The following is a 15,399-nucleotide window of genomic DNA, read 5'->3' on the forward strand; positions in this document are numbered from 1 at the left end:
GATCATGATTGGCTATGTATGCCCAAGTAGCCTTTCTGTATATACTGCACATATGCATTTTTTTTGTTTCTTGACTTTTCTCTTGTTTATATGTTATATTGTGTTAGCAAAGCCCAAAGAGCAATTCAGTATATGTAAAATAATTCACAGCTAAAATTGATTCTGCCAGAATAAGCATAATATTTGTCAAAACGATGATATATATTTGTCTAAAATAATTATCTCCTTCATTATGTGCATTTGTGTTCAAGTATTACATAGATTTATATGAAGCTCTAGTGTTAATTCACAAAGGGCATTAGAAAATATTTTAAATAACTGACAATCTATTGTGTTCTTACTGGAGATAATTTTCTAAGATGGTACTTCTATGGAAATGAGTAAAGGAAATGATGCATGTATTGTTTGTCAACAATCTTTGAAATAGAAAGTTCTTGGATAGAAAAGTAGTTTTTAGCTAGGCTACAGTTGTACTTGTTTTAAGGACTTGGTTATTCATGATTTGTTTAGTAACAGAAATTAAACACAAGCAAGAATTAAATCATGCAAAATAAATTGGAAGGGAAATAAACTATAGTAATTATTAGTAAACTATTTGACCGGGCTTCCAGTTCATCACGCAGCCGCCATGGATGGCTGGGAGATTTGCTCTCTTTTCCCCCGTTCAATTTCGCATTGCTGGGGGGCCCTGAAAAGGGCCGAAAGTTGCCCCGAAGAGGAGACCAGCAAGGAGGGGCTTTCGCTGGATCGCAGGAGAGTAGCAACTCTCCTGTTAGAACTGGCAATCCCTCCAAACCGGTGGACGAAAGGACCGGCCATAGAAATATGGCTCATCCCTAGGCTGCTAACAGCCGAAGTCACATTACCATCTGGCAATTTCAAAGCAGCATGGAAAGGATTGGGTGAGATCTGCCTCTCTTACATCCTAATTACTTAATTACCTGCATAAGCTGCTAAAGTACTTTCCCCCTGTAGTGAGGGAAGGGGGATTTTAGCCCTCCCTCCAGAAACAGTGGCACTCAATCACTCGGGAATTTAAAACGTTGGAAAAATACTGTGATCCTAATTGGAATTCTATTTCCTAAAACTGGTGGATTATAAGACTTGTAACTTTCTACTCTCTTATTTTTTTTCTTCTCTGATTTTTACTCTAACTGTTATTGAAGATTTGGATTCTTTTTCCCCCCCTTAAATTAGAGGGGGGGGAACTGAAAAGATCTAACTAACTCTGAGATGACATTTGATGGCTAGATTTGAGACTGTAACCTGCTATTCTTTAAGAGAGACTTGTTGACAGCTTTGAAAATAGATAAAATATAAAGCAACCTTGAAGCATCATCTGCAAGAAACTCAGCTCAGCTCCTTGGTGGACTTTCTGATTATAAGTTTTTTTTTAGTTTAATATACTATAATGGAAGAAGAACAGGAATGGATTCCTCCTACAGAGGAAGTACAGGAACAAATTCTTTATATGTTAACAGCATATTCTTTATATATTAAAAGCAAAAACTCTCTGTATAAGTCTGGATATGCAAACTCAAACTATGACTTCAACCAAAGAATCATCTATACCAGTGGTTCTCAACCTTTCTAATGCCGTGACCCCATAATACAGTTCCCCATGTTGTGGTGACCCCCAACCGCTTATACATCACTGGGTGCCAGGAGTGTGGCCAAAGAAAACGGGGAAAAAATGGCGGACAGCCTTGTTTGGCGACCCCCGTGAAATGGTCGTTCGACCCCAAATGGGGTCCCGACCCAGAGGTTGAGAACCACTGATTTATACAGAATTCTATAGAGAAAGTGAAACAACCAAATGCTATGACAGAAGACTTAGATACTCAACAAATACAGACAATGGAAAACAGAAAAAAGAAACTGATAACAGAGAACAAGGAAAGGATTTTTCTTATAAACCAGAAGGAAATTGAAGATAAAAAAGAAAACAGATGAAAGAGAAGATAAATACTTCGAGACAACTGCATCGAATTGGAAAAACAAAGAGACGACCTGCTAAATCAGCTAGCCCTCTCAAGAAAATATCAACTGAATGCCTTTATCAATATCAAACAATAGCCAATACAAGGAGATCTTTTTGATGATTTAAAAGCAAAGATACGAAAGATGACTTGGCAGAGAAAAAAAATAGAATAAGACTGAAAGGGATTGGGATTTTGATTTACATATGACATCTAAAATAGAACATATCTAGATGGATAGAATATGCATTGTGAACACAAGATATTGTAACGATTTGAGATAAAGAAAATTTTGGTTATATAAAATCTAGAAATATAAATATTGAAATAGAATATTATATTGTTTTATTAGTTTATTAAGATAGATGGTAAAATTTATATATAAGATCTGTATTTTAAATATTAGATTGTATGAGGAAATGTAAAAGGAATTGTGCTAAAAGTTTGAATGTTTACAAAGATTTGAATTTATGATATTGTTGGTTAAGTAAAACTTAGAAGTATAAATACTAATAATTAAATTTGTATATTGGTTTGTGGTACAAATGCTGATGGTTTATTTTTATTATTTTTTTTCTGGAAAGAAAGGAAGGAAGGAAGTAGAAGGAAGAAAAGAAAAGAAAAGTCTTAGCCCCAAATATGAGATAGGAGACTTAGAAATTGGGATTATTTAAAATCAAGAAATGATAACGATTAAACGTTAAATTTAAATATCAATGGGAAATTAAAGTTAAGAAAAACTTATTAGGTTATTGTCTAAAAGATAGAATGTCAAATTAATTAAGATATGTATAGATTGAAGATTATTGATGAATACTAGAAAGGTATTTTTTGTTTGATTGATAGAATAAGAACTGTATTGATCTCAATATGACAGTAGATACTATGGGTGAAAGAGAGGGAATTAGTCGTTGTAATACTTTGAGATTTGTACTGATGATATTCAGATGTAATGGAATTACTATGCTCAACCACCACGCTACTTTTCAAATATGTAAATGTAATATTGTAAAATTAATAAAAAACTTGGAAAAAAATAAACTATTTGACCATTACATGCTGAACATTCATTCATATAACTTTGTATAACCACCTATCTCGCATTCCTAATTCTAAGCAGTTTAACAATTAAAATATCCAAAACAATTTAAGAATTACAAAGAAAAAGAATCTAACCACATTAAAACCACTACAATCAGCAGCCAAGATACAAAACATTCATGGCATTCAAAATTGAGCAAGCTCCATTCCATCACATTAGTCCTATTTAAATTATCCAACTGGTTCTAGATACCACTAAAAAATATTTTAAAGGAGGTATCTTTTTTAAGAAAAGATATGCAGCAAAGGGATAGCTGTTTCCTGAGGTTGGGTGGCTCTACCCCTGCAGCTTTTCAAGAAAAAAGTTCCCAATCTTTCCTGTCCTGGACAGGGATTTGGACTAGATGACCTTTAAGATCCCTTCCAACCTTAGGATTCAACTATACTTTGAAAGGGTGCAACAAGGGGCTGAAGAACAGTGTCTCTAATATGATATTTTGTAACATCAAAGTTTCCTAGGGCACCACTAATGCATTAGGGCTTGACTGGATTCTCAGAGCAATGCACATCACCTTCCTAGCTCGGCTCACCACAATCAAGAGGAGGACAGAGGAGGAAGACCTTCCTTGAAATGATGAGGAAAGCCCCCATCCCCAGGAAAAGACTCATCGGTTAATTTTGGTTGTACAAGACCAAGCATTAGGAAATATAATAATAATAATAAAGTTGGAAGGGATCTTGGAGGTCATCTAGTCCAACCCCCTGCTCAGGCAAGAAACCCTATACCATTTCAGACAAATGGCTGTCTAGTCTCTTCTTAAAAACTTCCAGTGTTGGAGCATTCACCACTTCTGGAGGCAAGTTGTTCCACTGGTTAATTGTTCTAACTGTCAGGAAGTTTCTCCTTAGTTCTAGGTTGCTTCTCTCCTTGCTTAGTTTCCACCCGTTGCTTCTTGTCCTGCCTTCAGGCGCTTTGGAAAATAGCTTGACTCCTTCTTTGTGGCAGCCCCTGAGATATTGGAACACTGCTATCATGTCCCCCCTCATCCTTCTTTTCGTTAAACTAGACATACCCAATTCCAGCAGCCTTTCCTTATATGCTTTAGCCTCCAGTCCCCTAATCATCTTTGTTGCTCTTCTCTGTATTCTTTCTAGAGTCTCAACATCTTTATTACATCGTGGTGACCAAAACTGGATGCAGTATTCCAAGTCTGGCCTTACAAAGGCATTGTAAAGTGGTATTAATACTTCACGTGATCTTGATTCTATCCCTCTGTTAATGCAGCCTAGCACTGTGTTGGCCTTTTTGGCAGCTGCAGGACACTGTTGGCTCATATTTAAGTGATTGTCCACTAGGACTCCGAGGTCTCTCTCACAGTTACTACTATTGAGCAAGGTACACCCTATACTATATCTGTATATTTGGTTTTTCTTGCCTAAATGTAGAACCTTATTTCTTTCACCATTGAATTTCATTTTGTTAGATAGTACCCAGTGTTCAAGTCTGTCCAGATCCTCCTGTATCCTAAGCCTGTCTTCTGGAGTGTTGGCTATTCCTGCCAGCTTGGTGTCATCTCCAAATTTGATGATTTCCCCATCTATCCCTTTATTCAAATCATTGATGAAGATGTTGAAGAGCACTGGGCCCAGAACAGAGCCCACTACACACTTCCCTCCATGTAGGTGCAGTTCCATTGAGGACCACATGCTGACTACGGCCCATCACCCAGCTACGGATCCATCTGGTGGTGATGCTGTCTAACCCACATTTTTCTATCTCAACAAGTAGTAGGTTGTGATCTACTTTATCAAATGCCTTACTGAATAAATAAATGCATACCAAAAGCAGAATTGGGAATGGAGCAACAGACAGCAAATGCCACCTCTGCGAAGAAGCTGAACAAATAGTGGACCATTTAGTTAACTGCTTCAAGAAAACTGCACAGATAGATTGACAATGGCATGACAACGTTGCAACAATGGTGCATTGGAATATCTGAAAGAATTACTATTTGCCTGCCAACAACAATTTGTGGGACCATAAAATTGACAAAATAATTGAAAATGAAGAAGCTAAAGTACACTGGGACTTCAGAATTAAAACAGAACACCTTGGATTTAGCAATTGTTGATAGGAAAGATAAAAGGTCTTGACAGTGGACTTTGAGGTACCTGGAGACAGCAGAATGAAAGAGTAGGAACTGGAGAAAATCACAAAATATAAAGACCTGCAAATAGTATAACAACTATAGCAAACGAAACCAAGATAGTACCAATAGGCACCCTGGATGCAATCCCAAAACACGTGGAGCAGCAGTTGAACACCATTGGCATTCACCATTAGTCAATTGCAAAAGGCAGCTTTACTTGCAATAATTTACATCCTATAACACCATCAAACAACATCTGCCTATCTCAGATCCTTGGGAAGGATTTCATTAAATGAATAAAAATGCCAAATCCAGTCTAAACATCTGGCTGATTGATGAATAATAATAATAATAATAATAAATATTGTCTTGAAAAACAGCATGCTGTCTCTCCACTTGCTTTTTCAACCCAGGTTCTCAGGCTACAACTGGCAGCTTCCCAACTCACCTATCACTCTCAGAGCCCTCCTTCTTCTTCTTCTCCTTCTCTTCCTCCTTCTTTTTCTTCTTCATCAATCATCAGTTATTCCTTCCCTGAATGCATAGATGCATTACATTTTTCTTCTCAACAATTCTGCCTTTGTAAATTGTTTTCAATTTATCTTTTACTTTGTGACATGGAAAACAATCACTACTGTACAGCAACTGTAAAATTAAAAGATAAGTAGAAGGTTGCTGGAAGTTATATACTGTTTTACTCTTCAAATGCATATAATCGTGCTTCCCTCTCTTATGTTTAAAAGCTCTCATTTTTAATTAATCATATTTCAGTGTTACCTGAACCCTCCAAACCTGTTAATTTCATTATAGTTGTAATATTTCACAACCTGTTTTATATAAAGTCAATTTAAAGTTACTTACAGTTTAGGATTCACTACATCATTTCCTATGCATTTTAACTTTTTCAGTTTAGAGAATAATATTTTCTCTAAAGTTAAATGTAGTCATTAAATATTTGAACCCTAAAACAAATGTGGCCCCGAGTTGCCTTATTAGTGAGAGGGGTGGTTTATAAATTTAATAAGTAAAACAATAAATGAAAAACACTACAAATGTAAAAACTAAAATATTAACTAAGGGATATTATGTAATTGTTCAGTATATTTCCCTTTGAATATCCAGTTAAGCAAATGCAATTTTTTTGTTTTTAACTTAGGGAATTGAAGGTGAGTTCAATTTCCCGTTTAACAGGAAAAAGATTAGAAAAATTCAAATGGCATTTTCTAAACAAAAAATATTTTTGCCTGATATATGTATATTTGAAACTGTCTTGACCATCAATTAATAGCAAGTATTGCATTCCAAATTGTGATTATTGTTGTTTTATTCTGATGTATTATTTTCTGTAGGTTGCACTGAGGTACGTTAAGAAGTATGGTAGTAACAAAGTGAGAGTACTCACTCTGGTGAGGAATCGTGGAAAAGGCGGAGCTGTTAGAAGGGTAATAAACTCACCTCTTTTCCTTTAAGTTGCATATTTTCTCAGAGAAAACAAATGATTCAATATTTACTTTTTAATTTGAACATTTAAATTAAATTGAAAATTATTGTTGAAGGTACTGCAAACTTAGCTGTTTTTATATTTAGAACATATAGCGCTTATTTTGCTAAGATGGAACATACACTGGTTGCTTCATTTAACGGATTAATAGGATTAATAGGGGAGGGAATCTCTATTAAACCAAATGGGAAAATGAGAGGAATTTCACTCTGTTGAGCTATAAAAATATAATCATAATAATGACTACATAAAATATAGACCTGCTGACTTGATAAATATCCTCATTTTAGTTTCTGATTGAGCTGCCTAGTAGCACTCTTGTCTAGAACCATTGTTATTGTTCTTGACTACAGATTGCCAGGGTTTGTAGCCATAATTCAAACAGAGCTTTGTGAAGTTGACCTTAGTCGAATGTGATGATTGGTACATGAAAAGCTTATTGTATCATGTTAGCTTTTAGGTTTTTTTTAAATAGATTATTCTAATTTTAAAAATAATTAAAAGGAATCTGGCATGATGCAAAGCAAAGCATTAGTCTCCAGAGGTATTGATTTCACATAGGTTATGCAAATAGTCTTACAGAATTAAAATGGTGGCTCACCACAGTTATTTGGGAAAATTCCCAATCAGTATTCTGTTAAGCAGTCTCATCATTTTGCTTTCTGACAAATTGCAGTTAGTGACTGGCCATGTCCATTGTGGCATCCATTTTGTGAACAGGCAGTCCTTCCCCATATCAACAACAATATGGTATTCATGCTATCAAATATGTTCTCTGGTCATAAAGTTTAATACCTGAATTATAATAATTGGGGGAATGGGATTGTTCTATTAAAACAAAATATGACTTTTTTGTCTTTTCATAATAATTGCTGAACTAATTTAGGTCCTTACATATTTCTTAACTGCAGGGTGTATTTTATTCACGAGGCAAAAGAATATTGATGGCAGATGCTGATGGAGCTACAAAATTTAAAGATATTGAAAAAGTAGAAAAAGGTCTTGAGAGTCTCCAACCCTGGCCTGTGAGGTTCTATTTGGCTACTTTTTCTCCTTTTTAAGTCTTAAAACACAATCCAGAGAAAGTTGAACATATTTAATTTCTTAAATTGTGTGGGATTAGAGCAAACAGCTTTTATCAGGTTAGCATACATTTTGGAATGCTGTGTCCTAATCTGAGATCTGTAGTTTGGGAATACTGCAAAATATCCCTTTTTTTCTACATACAAGGGAGTTTGGGCTCAACAAATTCAATGTTGGAGCTGATGGGAAAGTAAAATGAGCATTCTCAGGTGATACTCTATTTTTTCCCTCTGTTGCTATTTGCATGCCCTGCTTTGTTATTTCTTGTTGTGATTATTTTTTTAATTTAGTTTTGATATTATAACTGAGCTGCTTCTTCAAACAATATGCTTTGCATCTCATGGGAGTACAAAGCATCTCCCTTTGAATAATGAAAGCAGTTGCATCATTTTCCAGGCCTAGCCAGCTGCTTTAGAAGCTGCTTCAGGTCTCTCTATATACATATACATGGCAATCACTGTGTTTCAAAGAAACAGAGCAGGAATGGCTTATAAACTTGCCACATGAATCTGGAAGAAGATACAGTGGGTTTTATGAGTTGAAAGGAGTGCTTATGCAAATATAATTTGGAAACTACCTGTTCTTTACTCTAATTCCCTTAAAGCTGTTAATGTTTTTCCTTCTAGGAAATGATGGCTATTGCCTGTGGCTCTCGTGCTCACTTGGAGAAAGATTCCATAGCACAGGTATACTTTTCTTGCCTCTGTTTTTTTTTCTTCTGCACTTACTGTCTGACAGACTATTCTTTATAGACAGACATAATCAAGAGCATGTCTTCTTTTTTAAGATCAAATCTTATCCTCCTTTAGTTTGCATGATGCCTCGTTGGAATGCAGTATGTGGGCTCTTATTCAGCAATATACAGCCAGTCTAAATAACTAACCGAAATAGTCATTACTATTGAGTATTTCTAACATAATTATCAAAGTTTCTGTTTTGTAGTCTTTAAATTTAAGAGAGTTATTTTAAAGTATTTTTATTAGATCAAACTAATTAAGAGAATAAAAAGTATATATACAGCAGTATTAACAATATTGTGTAAGCACTACTATGAAATGATAATGATAAAAAACTTAAAGTAAGAGGGGAATGCCTAGGTTCCTTTTAAATAGAACAAGTTAAAACCCACTCCCTCCACATCTTTTCCTTGCCCTTTGTTGAAAAAAACCCCAAATGTTAACAAACAATACATATCAATAGATCATTATTGTATATTAGGTGCAGATTTATCTTGCCATTTTTTATGGTATTTGTTTTTGTTGATTCCCATACAGAAAAAAATTATAATACCTGATATCTTAGAAGAATACAAGAGATGTGGTAAAAGGGGCGTTGTCTTATCTGAACGCCTTTTCTCAGTACGGAGATGGAGAATCCACCAATGGGTTTTCTCTGTCTGCCTGCTCTTGAGACCAAGTAGCCAAACTTGACACGCCCCCTCTTGCTAGAAGATCCAGTCTTAACGAGGGCGAAGTGGCTGAAGGTGGACGAGGTGTTGGCTCTCAAACCCTAAGATAAGGCCTAATTGACCTAAAGGGTGGGTGTGGATTCTCCATCTCCGTACTGAGAAAAGGCGTTCAGGTAAGACAACTCCCCTTCTCCAGTACAGGAGATGGAGAATCCACCCGTGGGACATACCAAAGCCTCACTGTCCCGATGGGTGGGAAACAGATAAGGCCGGAATAGAGTCCCCGGAGACCACTTGCTGGAGGACCCTCCGACCAAAGGAGGAGTCCGCCGAAGCAAAACGGTCGATCCTGTAATGGCGTACAAACAGGGCGAGGACCATGTTGCAGCCCTGCAAATCTCCTCAATGGACGCCTGAGTGGCCCATGCCGCAGAGGTTGCAGCACTGCGAGTGGAATGGGCAGTAAGATGACTTGGAGCCGGTAGTGAAGAGGACTGGTACGCCTCCGCAATACAGGCCCCGATCCACCTGCCAATAGTGCCAGCGGAAACTTTCTGTCCCAGAGAAGCCGGACGGAAAGAAACAAGTAGGGCCTCAGACCTACGAAAAGGCTCTGTACCCTTCATATAACGCCGCAGTGCCCTGCGGACGTCCAGTGTGTGCCACTGCCGCTCCAAGTCATGGGAAGGATCGGGGCAAAAATTTGGTAAAATAACTTCCTGTGCCCTGTGGAAGAGCGAATTTACTTTGGGCACAAATGTGGGGTCCAGGCGAAGGATCACCCGGTCGCTGTGAAAGATACAAAGATCATCCCTGACCGATAGAGCGGCTAGCTCAGAGATACGCCTGGCTGACATGATAGCTATTAAGAACGCAACCTTAAGAGATAGATTCCGTAACGGAATAGTCATTATGGGCTCAAAGGGTGGTTTTGTTAGAGTGCGAAGGATGCAAGGCAATTCCCAAGAAGGATACCTGTGTACCACAGGAGGCCTGGTGTTGCATGCACCCTTGATAAAGGCTCGAATCCTAGGATGGTGAGCTAGGGGAACAGAATCCGCACAAGTGAGTAGTGTGAACAAGGCTGCCACCTGTCTGCAAATAGTCGCAGGGGCGAGGCCTCTGTCCAGACCATCCAAAATATAATCTATGATCTGATCATTTTGGACATATCCAGGTGTCACCTTCGACACCAATGGCAAAAATTCTTTCAAGTAGAATCATAAATGCGATTGGTCGCTGGACGACGGGAAGCCTGGATCATGGTAATGGCGCAAGGGGAAAATAGTTCTTGTGCCATTATGCTGCGCTCAAGCGCCAGATGGTTAATTGTAACCATTGGGGGTCCGGGTGTTGGAGGGACCCCTGATGTAGAGACACACAATGAGGGGGGATCTTCCATGGAGGAGATTGGGAAAAATTCATCAAATCAGCAAACTACGGCCTCTGTGGCCAGTACGGGACCACAAGGATCACTTCCGCCTGCTCCTGGAGTAGCTTGCAGATGGTCGCCGGTATGAGTGGTGGGGGGGGGGAAGGCGTAAAGGAGACCTTGTGGCCATGGAGTCCACAAGGCGCCCATCCCCTCCGCCCCTGGACGGAGATAGCGGGAGTAGTACCTGGGGAGTTGGGCATTGATCGATGATGCAAACAGGTCAAGGACTGGTTGGCCGAACCTGTGAGAGATTTCGGAGAACAGATCCGGATGTAACCCCCACTCCGAGGGGTCCACCGTAGCGCGACTCAGAAAGTCTGCTTGCTGGTTGTTGACCCCCGAGATGTGTTCGGCCCTGATGGAGGCCAGATTGGACTCTGCCCAGGAACCCAGGAGCCGTGCCTTGGACATGAAGGACCTGGACCTGGTGCCCCCCAGACAGTTGACGTGGGCTTTGGATGCCACATTGTCCGTAAGAACCAGGATGTGGCGACCCTTGATCCTGTGCCTGAATTGGCGAAGAACTAGGTGAATGGCCCTGAGCTCCAGCCAATTGATGTTATGTCTCAAGTCTGCGCAGGACCAACGGCCCTGTGCAAACTGAGACTGTAGATGGGCCCCCCCATCCGAACAGACTCAGGTCTGTCGTGATGGTGATGCGGTCCAGTTCCTTGAAGGGTGATCCTTTGGTCACTGCCCGTGAGCACCACCAGCGAAGTGCTCTGCGAATGTGAACCGGAACCCTGACTTGACGGTTGGATGCACTGACATTCACCCGTTGGAAAGGTAGCAGGAACCATTGGAGGTCCCACAAGTGGAGTCTGGCCCAGGGAACTATGGCTATGCAGGAGACCATCTTTCCTAATAGTTGGGAGAGTAAGACCAATGGAACTGTATGTTCCCTGTACACCTGGCAAGTTAGCTCCCTGATGCTGACCACTCGCTCCTGGGAGAGATAGACTGTACAGTTGGTGGTGTCTATCACGGCTCCCAGGTGTAAGAGCCTGGATGAGGGAACTGTCTGGCTTTTTTGGAAGTTGAATGAGAAGCCATGTTGTTGAAGGACCTGAATGGTGTGTTTCACGTCTGCCTGAGCTGCCTGGAAGGATGATGCCTGAATCAGGATGTTATCCAGGTAACACTGGACGCGTATTGGTATCTTCCTCAGCTGGGCGGCTAGCACAGCCAGGATTTTGGTGAACACCCTGGGTGCTGAAGAAAGGCCGAAGGGAAGGGCCTTGTACTGGAAATGTCTGCCCCTGTAGCAGAACCTTAGGAACCGTCGGTAAGCTGGATGAATGGGGATGTGGAGGTACGCTTCCATGAGGTCTATTGATGCCAGGAAGTCTCCCTGTCTGATGCCTCCCAGGATGGACTGGAGAGATTGCATCTTGAACTTTTTGTAAGTGATATAATGGTTGAGATGCTTGAGATCCAGAATCGCACTCCACCCCCCCGAGGCCTTGGGAACCACAAAGAGGATGGAGTAGAACCCCCTTCCCCTGTGGTCTGTCGGTACTGGTTCTATGGCCTGAATCTCTAAAAGATGTTGGATGGCCTCCTGCATGAGTCCCTGTTTGAGTGGATCCCTGGAAACGGAACAGACAATGAATCAGTCCGGGGTTTGGCTAGAAACTCCAGGGACAGACCGAACTGGATGGTTTGCAGGACCCAGTTGTCCGTGGAGGTGAGTTCCCACTGATGGAAGAAGTGGGCTAGCCTTCCCCCGATGGGAAGGGCAGTGTAGGAGTCACTTGGACTTTCTATATGGACGTCCTGCCCCTCGAAATGGCCGCTTAGTCTGTCCCTGTTGTCTGGGCCGAAACCCTGTCCTGTCATAAGGACAGTCGTACGGCCTTCCCTGTCTGGGAGTGTATGAGCGGGAGGGCTGAGTGACTGTTGTGCCTGCTGTCTGCCGAAAGGACTGTCTACGAAAGTAGGAAGTGGGACGTTTGTCAGACTTCTTGTTTAAGTGAGCCATGACCTTGCGTTTGTCCTTGTTCTCCACAAGGTACGGGGCCAGGGCCTCCCCAAATAAGTTGTTGCCCAGATAAGGAGCAGTTGCTAGACGCCATTTGAGTTTGGTGTCAGCCTGCCAATGTTTTAGCCACAGCATCCTTCTGGCAGTAATATTGGAAGCTATAGACTTAGAGGCAAAGATGGCAGACTGAAGCGTTGCATCTGCAGCGTACTCAGTAGTCACCACCATCCTACTTAGGTCCTGGTGGGTTCGCAAATCCTCAGCAGGTACTCTAGCCTAAAGCTGGCGTAACCATAGAAGGGTGGTTCTGACAAAAAAGGACGCACAGCTGGCCGTTTTAATTGCCCAAGCCGTTGATTGATGGGTCTTCCAAAATGTATGTTCCCATTTCTTGTTGTCTGCTTTAAGCGCCTCCGACAAGTCCCCAGTGCTCGCCATCTGGGTGCCAGAGGGGTCCATGCTTCATCTACCTTGGGGACCTCCAGTGCATTGGTGAGATCTGTGGAGGTGCTCAAGATCTTTTTGTCAGTCCTGCTTATCGGAGGGAATGAGAAAGGGAAGCCCATGGTTTCTTGATCCCTTTCAGGAAGATGGAGGGGCAAGGAACGTGATGTTCGGTTGCCACCGTTTCAAAAAATATCGGATTGGAGCTGGTATCCGATGGAACCTGCGGTTGAGGGAATTGATCTGAGCCTATATTTGCCGTTGCTGTGGCCTTACGTAGGATTGAAAGAAAAAGGGCCGAAATGAAAAGGCCTCCCGAAGGGGAGGGCTCAGGAGGAAGTTCCTCCTCTTCTGACAGAATGAGATCCAGTTGCTCCTCACCTTGAGGGGAAGAGTAACCACTCATGGAAGAATGCGTGGGAGACGTAGGCTCCTGGAGTATGGGGAATTCCGTAGGGGCCCCATAAGGAGGCATGCCTGATGTGGAAGCCCCTTGGTTGGGTGACTGAAAGGAACACTGTGCTAAAGCTCTATCCACTACCTTGGATAGTAAGGCCTCAAGGCGTCCGTCGGAGAAAATATCTCCAAAGTCCGGTCCCCTGAGTCCCGCTGCCGTGGGAGTAAATGTGGCCTCTGGAACTGCGCCTGGAGCTATTGTAGTGTATTGAGTCACTGTGGGGGGTGAACCTAGAGTGACCGGTATCCCTGGGATGGACCATACCCCTTGAGCTGAAGTTGAGGGACCTAAGGGGAGATCAGCTTCGGGGGCCGCCAATTGCATCGTATCTAGCCCGGCCTGCCTCTGTGCTCTGGAGAACTCCTTCTCCAGAGCCTGGTGCCTACTGCTGGCTTGCTTCTCCACCAGCTTGGAAGACTTCTTGATGTGTGCTTAGTCTTGGACTTGGACTTGCCTGCTGCCTCCTGTTCAGAGGATTTATGGCAGCTGTAACTGGAGGATGGAGAGGCGGTGCTCGTGGATTGAGGCAACGAGGAGCCCTCCATCCCAGTGGAGCAGTCTCAGACAAGCTGAGGTGACGCTCTGGCAGGCAAGTAGCTGGCAGTAGCGAGATTGGAACGTAACAAGACTGTTCCCCTGACCACCTGACCAGAAAAAAATTCTCTCTGGGCTTTGGTCACGGCAATTGAGTCAGATACCGAAGGCACGTTTGGAACCACTCTCTGGGCTCTGCCCAGAGGCCTTAGGTGGCCAGGCAGTGTGCACCAGAAAAGGCAAAAACAAAAAATTCCCAATGAAGGGTGCAGAGGACCTGAGACAAGGCCTGGCAAGTAAGGATCAGGTTCAAAATGGCGGCTGGTCAATGTTTTAAATTGCAAGTATTAATTTGTGGTGTTTGGAGACTCTATCCTCTAACAATTTGACCTACTGCCAACAAGACCCTCACTATAGTAAAATGATGAGGCCTGCAGGCAATCACTGGGGCAGGGCTCAATGTGGCCTGGTTAAATAACTGCGTGGCGTGGTTCAAAATGGCGGCCATGGTGGGTCCGTGAAAGGCGCTGTTAAACTAACAGACTATGGTGGGTTGAAAGACCCTGGTCCCCAAGGCACATGCGGCCTATCCCAAAAATAAGAAGGCCCCAAACGAGTGCAAAAGGCAAAGGAAAACTGTTCTTTTACTTTGTTCCCTGGGCAGCGGCCTCAAAATGGCGGCCACAACCTGCTCTCCATTAGGAATGGCACTGAAGGCTTTGCAATTAAGATTGCTGGTGTTGGGGCCTGATGCTGTGGCAGCGCTAATGCTGCGCTGAAAATTAACTCAACTGGCAGCCTCCAAACAGCAGGCAATAAAAACAACTAGTTGTTTTTTTTAAAACTTCGTTGCCTCCGACGGCAACCAAAATGGCGCCCGCGAGTGTTCCTGGTTGTCGGAGATGGTCCAGAGGCCCCGAATTCAATAGAGAATCTCAAGCCAGCAGCACAAGATTCTGTCTGGTTTGGAGAAACGGGGGGGGGGGGGATGAGGAAATCTGAGGCAAGCCTGCAGAATATTTCCCCAGAGCCCTGGGGAAAATAAGAAACGGAGAGCTGCAAAAGTTTCCCCCCACCTCCCACTTCCCAATTCAGAAATTTAAGGTAGCACTGATCCCAGTGCTAAGGAAAATTGAAAGGGAGGATTCCAATTTAGAATTTACAATTAAGGAAGGATTCCAATTAACATTAGTCAATTTAGGGGAAAAAATAAGAATTCACCAATGGATTTCTAACCTGCCATCTGCTGAGAGCCAAACCTGATACGTCTTCAAGAGCTGAGACCAAGTTAAGACTGGGTCTCCTAGCAGGAGGGGGCATGTCAAATTTGGCTACTTGGTATCAAGAGCAGGCAGACAGAGAAAACCCATTGGTGGATTCTCCATC

The 15,399-nt window shown here is 42.1% G+C and overlaps 1 protein-coding gene across 2 annotated transcripts in view; it reads left to right on the plus strand.

Annotated features, from left to right (window-relative positions):
- ALG5 (ALG5 dolichyl-phosphate beta-glucosyltransferase) overlaps positions 1 to 15,399 on the plus strand; it is a 33,532-nt gene that overhangs the window by 2,689 nt on the left and 15,444 nt on the right. Inside the window, exons 5-7 of one of the 2 annotated variants that reach the window (XM_039366574.1) lie at positions 6,520 to 6,612; positions 7,583 to 7,696; positions 8,381 to 8,440. In XM_039366574.1, the coding sequence (XP_039222508.1) occupies positions 6,520 to 6,612; positions 7,583 to 7,696; positions 8,381 to 8,440 (267 nt within the window). The remainder of the gene's footprint in view (positions 1 to 6,519; positions 6,613 to 7,582; positions 7,697 to 8,380; positions 8,441 to 15,399) is intronic. The other variant, XM_039366575.1, reaches the window with a different exon arrangement.

Source organism: Crotalus tigris, unplaced genomic scaffold (genome assembly GCF_016545835.1).
Source record: "Crotalus tigris isolate CLP2741 ecotype Arizona unplaced genomic scaffold, ASM1654583v1 scf7180000020347.5012614909:4044961, whole genome shotgun sequence".
Classification (NCBI taxonomy): Eukaryota; Metazoa; Chordata; class Lepidosauria; order Squamata; family Viperidae; genus Crotalus; species Crotalus tigris.